The 6,267-nt window shown below is 35.4% G+C and overlaps 1 protein-coding gene across 1 annotated transcript; it reads left to right on the top strand.

Annotated features, from left to right (window-relative positions):
* The first annotated feature begins 196 nt into the window (after positions 1–196).
* LOC131768356 (uncharacterized) lies at positions 197–5,842 on the top strand. The gene is made up of 2 exons (XM_059084093.2): positions 197–468; positions 3,675–5,842. The coding sequence occupies exons 1-2, from the start codon at positions 277–279 to the stop codon at positions 4,140–4,142; spliced, it is 660 nt and encodes a 219-aa protein (XP_058940076.2). The 5' UTR covers positions 197–276; the 3' UTR covers positions 4,143–5,842.
* The last annotated feature ends 425 nt before the right edge of the window (positions 5,843–6,267 follow it).

The following is a 6,267-nucleotide window of genomic DNA, read 5'->3' as shown; positions in this document are numbered from 1 at the left end:
CTGTCGAAAAATAAGGATAAATAAATAAGCACTAATTTAATTTTGAATAAACCAGAGATCTGGGGCGAAATGCCTGAACATCTGAGCAGAGTACATTTTAGTCCAGCTAGACAACTCGTCACGCAACGCTAAGAAGAATCGTTGCGTGACGACCCTCACTAGCATTCCCGCGGATAGTCACGTGGTACATACCCTGCATAGCTATAGAGGTGGATGCTCGCCCAGTGAGTTTGATCTCCTAATTTTGCGGCCCTCTCGGGTTTTTGTACTAAAGGCATGGCCGGCGGAAGATACGATCATTATGACTATCTCTACAAGATTGTCTTGATTGGCGATTCTGGCGTTGGAAAATCTTCCCTTCTATCTCGTTTCACGCGAAACGAATTCGACCTTGAGTCGAAATCAACCATCGGTGTTGAATTTGCCACACGAAGTATTCAAGTAGATGGCAAAGTGATCAAAGCACAGGTATGTCGTACTTGGCTCTATTTTCAGATGAAAAAAATCCCTTCTTGCGTTTGAGTGAAGAGGAGTGTTAAATGCTCTGCATGTTTTGTGTTGAAATGTAGGTGAGTATCAAGCTGTTTAAAAATATTACATTCGATTATTTTGTCTAAATTTTTCTTTGCGCTAGTAGGGCTTAAAAGCGGAAATAAGCTTAATTTGATAATTCAGGAATAAATAAAATTCCTCCATGCGAGGTTGCTAGATTAACAAGGAGTTAAGTCGTTAAAGTTTAAACTGAAATATTAACATATTGTTAATCCTTTGTTCATTAACAATACATTTTGGCATGATCCCTTTTAGTTTAAAGTACAATCGCTGCATGAATGATTGATCATGTCGAGTGTCCATATCGATCAGAGGCTTGTATTCTTCGAGTTAACGATGTCTTGATTTAGAACAACGGGGAATTTTGAAAATGCAAAGAAACGCTTACAAAACGGAAAAGATTTGATGTCTTTCCATAATCTTCACATGCCATTTGCTTTGTGGGGCTTGTCTTAAGAGCGTGATTTGACCAAAGTTCGCCATGAATTTTGTCAGGAATATTTTTGTTTTTTTCCTGGCTGAAATCATCTGTTTTCTTGCCAAGAGACATTATCTCTGATATAATACAGAGAGGTATGGTGAAATGATGCAATCTTGTTATGTTAAATGTTAATTATGATATCCTTGCAAGATAACCTTATGCAACATGGTGCTAAATGAACCTTACAAAAGGGTTCAATTTAGCATCCTCCTTCTAAAAAGCACCCCCTCTCTAGTAAGCGCCCCCTTTCAAAATAGTTGTTTGTTTAGAGGATGTAAGCACCCTCATTCCAATAAGCTTCCCTATTTTGGTTCAGAGATAGCACAGCTAGAGTACTCTCCCTACCATTATTATGTGAATGTTCACTGTATTTTTTTTACTTTTACAGTTTTTGATATCGTTCCTTTTCAAATAAGCATTAAAGCTTTTTTTTTACCACATTCTGCTGTTTCCCATGAAAGAAATAAGCACTCTGTTTTGAACAAGCACTCCCCACCCCCCAAAGGTACCATAAAAAAATAAGCACCCTGGGTGCTAAAGCAAAATAATTACAGTACAACATCCTTTCAGTAGGATAAACAAGAGGAAATAATCATTAACCCTTTCATTCGCAAGGTCCAAAAAGTTATTTACAATACTATCTACCATACGTTTCTTATTTATTTGTATTCATATTTTTTATTTCCTCGATTTCAACAACCTTTTGAACAATTACCAAGAAGAGAAAGAAAATGGAGAAGGGAATAACATGGCAAGCTATTAAGCCTTTAACTCCCAAGATCTCATTAGTAATTCTCCTTACTGTCTGCCATATAGTTCTTCAGGGCGTGAAATTAATTTTTTTTCCTGATAGCCACTTGGCTCCTAAATTCTTCAAAGTGGTAGCCAATTCAAAAGAAGTTGGTTGCCATTTTCAAAGACAAACAAACCCTTTTTATTTACGCTGTCATTGTTCTAGAAATTAAGTTAGGGAAAAGATCTTTAACGTGCTATAAAGTAGACACTAAGATGGATGATATGCAACGTTCAAGCTCACCTAAATCCAAGATGGCGTCTAGTTATCGATCTTGATGCCTGTGCTGTGTTTTGGAAACAAACTTAACAAGGAAGTTTGCTTTGGATTTATCTTTGCAAATCTTTTTAATTTACTATATCTCTAAGTAAGGTTATGATGAAACGTTCTAGTCGCCAATTTGGCGTCTAATTTTCAGGATTTGGTCGCCAAAGTAAAAAATTTAGTCGCATTGGCGCCTGTATTAGGCGCAATTTCCGGCCCTGTTCTTGTGATATTAGTTGGGAGAATTTGGTATTGAATCAATTAATAATGCCCTAATGAATATCTTCCTTTATTCTCATCACTTGTCTGCTTAATATTTCATTGATATTGTAAGGAGAAACTCTGTCTTGGTCACTCATGGGAGTTAAAGGGTTAAGATGTCCTTTAAGTTAAAAATTACATACAGGAAAACAAAAACAATACAAAATAATATAAGTGTAAGAGAGGAGAAGAGGAATTGCACCTTAAACAACAATGAAAAAATCATCTTCTTTTGCACTGTCTTCTGTTTCTGGGAACCATGATCGTGCCACTAGAAGTAAATCTTTGCAGGACCTGAAGCTTAGTCCCTTCAGAACGAGTATTTGAAGATTCAGTCCAACAGTTATTGGTCACTTCCTATGGAATAATATTTTTCGTACTTCTACAGGAGAAGTCTACTAGAAAACTATTTCTAAGTGTTCTATTTAGGGAATTGCATGCGGTAAAAAATTTACTCCATTCGGGTAAACTTTATCCAGCAGGAAATGTAAGGAAACAAAGGTCTTTTGATTGGTCAATTCAGGTAAAATTTACCCTTATCCGGTAAACATTTTTTAGTGCATATTGTTTTTGGTAAGGGCACAATGTTTCTGACACATGTAAGCCCTTTATCTTGATCTAACACCAAATTCTCATAACTAATTTACAAGAAAATGTAAGAAGCTAGAGGGGAGAATTGACAATCCCATCTTGGGAGTTAAAGGGTGAAGAACTCTTTTTATTTATTATTTTTTTCCTCAGTATTTATTACTGTGACAGTCTTCCTTTGACCTTGTATATTTATAATTATTATTTTATCACTGAGATTTATTTGGTGGTAAATCATACAAAATTTCATAGTCATCATATATTCCTTCCTCTGTGTTAAAAATACATTTAAATTGCTTAGAGGAACTCTATTTTTTGGTCTCCCTTGGAAGTGAAAGGGTTAAATTTTGAGTTGTGACTGATATACAAGGAAGTACTTCCTTTGTTCTTGGAAACACCTCGAAAAAACATGACTGTGAAAAAGTGAGGGGGAAGTGCACTGGAGAGATTTATTGGAGAATACAAAACCAAAAAATTAGGTATCAGGAATTTCAGAATGTTCAATCCTAACAGTATGCAGGACGCTTGTCGTGCATGAACTTCATAATGGGCCTTGCTCGCTATAGAGTCTCTGTGGCTCAGTGGTAGAGCATTGGAGCATGGAATCCAAAGGTCTGGGGTTCAATTCCTTATGGGGAATTAGAATTTGTTCTTTGTTCCTTACTTGTGGGAAGATAAAAAATGTCTTTCTCTGTTTGACTTCTTGTTGTTTAATATTCTATTTTGCCATGTAAGGTTTGGGATACAGCTGGCCAGGAACGTTACCGTGCAATTACAAGTGCCTATTACCGCGGAGCTGTTGGTGCTGTATTGGTCTATGATTTATCAAAACAGAAAACTTTTGAGAATGTGGCACGCTGGCTTTTGGAAGTACGTGAACATGCAGAGTCCTCCATTGTCACCATGCTTGTTGGAAACAAATGTGATTTGAAACACCTGCGAGCAGTTCTTACAGAAGATGCCAAGAAATATGCCAATGACGCAGGATTGTCATTCATTGAGGCATCAGCTTTGGATGCTACAAATGTCGAAGAAGCCTTTACACAAACAATTACAAAAGTTCATGAAGTGCAATTGGCAAAAATAAGAAAAGAACTTGACATGCCAGGACAGAACTCTGGAACTTCAGAAGGAAAAGGAAAGGTGGTCGAAGTAAATGAAGCCTCACAAGCAGGAGAAAGAAACTGTTGTGTTCTTTTTTGAGAATGTGGACACTTATCACAAAATTCTGGGGAATTACTGAAATGTCTGGTTTTTTTTTTTTGTATCAAAGTTGGCAATTGATTTCAACATAAAGCAACAATTTAGATGATCATAATTATTATAAAGATTATAAATAGAAATTATTTTAATTGCAAATAATTCAACTTGTATTATATTTTCTAGGAGTAGATCCTAATATTTGGATATTTCTCGCATTGAAATCTTTATTTGGAAATTCTAATCACAGATTATTGACAATTGGCTAAAAATATAAACCCTTAGAGTGATCAGCATCTAATTTCTCCCCACAATATCAGCCCTGCATTGCACATTGAGGTCATGAGAATAAAGGAAATGGTCACCAATGAAAGAAGCTTTTGATCGGTAAACAAATTCTCCTTTTCAGCACCTTAGGAAATGTATAAAGAACAGTATGGAGAATATGCATACTGATGTTAGGGTGTAAAGAGTTAAGAAAAGATGATCCTCTGAGTTTTTGGTTGGGTTTTATGCTTGATCATCTTGATCCAAACCATTTCAGATCAAAACAGCTAGAATAATATATCTTGTTTGGTTTAGAGCTGAAAAAACTAACTATATATCTGCAATTCACAAAGTAGCCAGCACAAAATGGTCTGAAAGTTAGAAGGTTTCTGTTGCCTACCACCAACAAACAAAAACGGAAATACAGTGAGGGTCGTGGATAAAAATTTGTCTCGGATCTATTATGGTCTTGTCTTGCTTAAGGTTTTTACATTCTTATTGGTTAAAGACTGGGTTCATATCTTCTTTAACCCTTTTACTCCCAAGGTCTAATTAGTAATTCTCCTTACTATCTGCCATATAATTCTTATGATGTTAGTTCAGAGAATTTGGTATTGGATCAACTAATAATCCCATAATTGATATTCTTCTCTATTCTCATCACCTACCTGCTTGATATTGTGTTGATATTGTAAGGAGAAATTCTGTCTTGGTCACTTGTGGGAGTGAAAGGGTTAAATTACCCTTTACAACATTGGTGACCAGGATTCAGAAGCACTAATTTTCAAACTGGGTGATGTATGATTTCTCAATATTTCTATGAAGGAGACAGATGAAATCATGGACAAAAGTTTTTCTCTAATAGTAACTTGGGTGATTGTATTGTCATACTGTCCTCAGGCCCAGTGAATAGAATCCCTCCAAATTCGTCCTAAGGATTATTTGACCAGACAATCGTACCCCATTGGTGAAGAATTGTTTAATATGGAAAAAGAAGGAATAATGAAGAAACTTTTTTGGTATGTTAGACTAAATTTTGTTGCAATTACTTGGCTGAAGACAAAACTTACAACCAAATTTACTTGTAGTTCACTTTTTGTGGAATGTTGAATGTCTTGTAAGCCCCAGTTGCTACAATCACTCCTGAATTCTAGGCTCAGTTATTCCAAAGGGGGATACCCACCCTCCAAATAAATCTCCATCCAGTGGATAAGTGCTAACAGAATATACTGTGCAATCCAATGGAAAGAGATTTAATCTAGTGGATAGCATTATCCACCCTTAAAACAATGGGAGGCAGATCATTATTTTGTATGGGGTAGATTTCTAGAGGATGTTAGTAATCCTCTTTGTTTTTGTTCTCCATCCATTCTAATTATGATAGTAGTTCATCTCTAGTAAACAATTTTGAAAATAAAATATTACTGTCAAATCTGGACTTCTGTGAACATTTGACTAATCTAAAACTGATCATCACTTGGAGTGTATAAAATTATTATATTATTATTAATTGTTATGATCATAATTTATTTGCTGCTTCTTTTCAACCCAAGCACATTCCTGAAATTAGTTTCCTGTGTTCATGGTTTTCTTAGTTTAATTGGAGGAATTAAAGACAAGATACAAAAGAAAACAAGAAAGGAAAAAACAACAATGACAGAAAAAAAAACAACAAAACTAAACAGAAAACATTCAAGTTGATATTCAGTCCTAGACTGTAATATGAGCAAATTAAAAATAGGTTTTCCACTTTATGTGATGAGAGTAGTGTATTAATGCACCTATTTATGTGTTTAGTGGGAAACTCTTGCAATGGCAGAAATGGTAGAGATCAATGCTTCAAGATGCAAAGAAGAAAGTG

This window comes from Pocillopora verrucosa, chromosome 13 (assembly GCF_036669915.1).
Source record: "Pocillopora verrucosa isolate sample1 chromosome 13, ASM3666991v2, whole genome shotgun sequence".
NCBI classification, from domain to species: Eukaryota; Metazoa; Cnidaria; class Anthozoa; order Scleractinia; family Pocilloporidae; genus Pocillopora; species Pocillopora verrucosa.
Note: the sequence above shows the minus strand (reverse complement) of the source record. Positions and strands in the feature narration are given on the sequence as shown.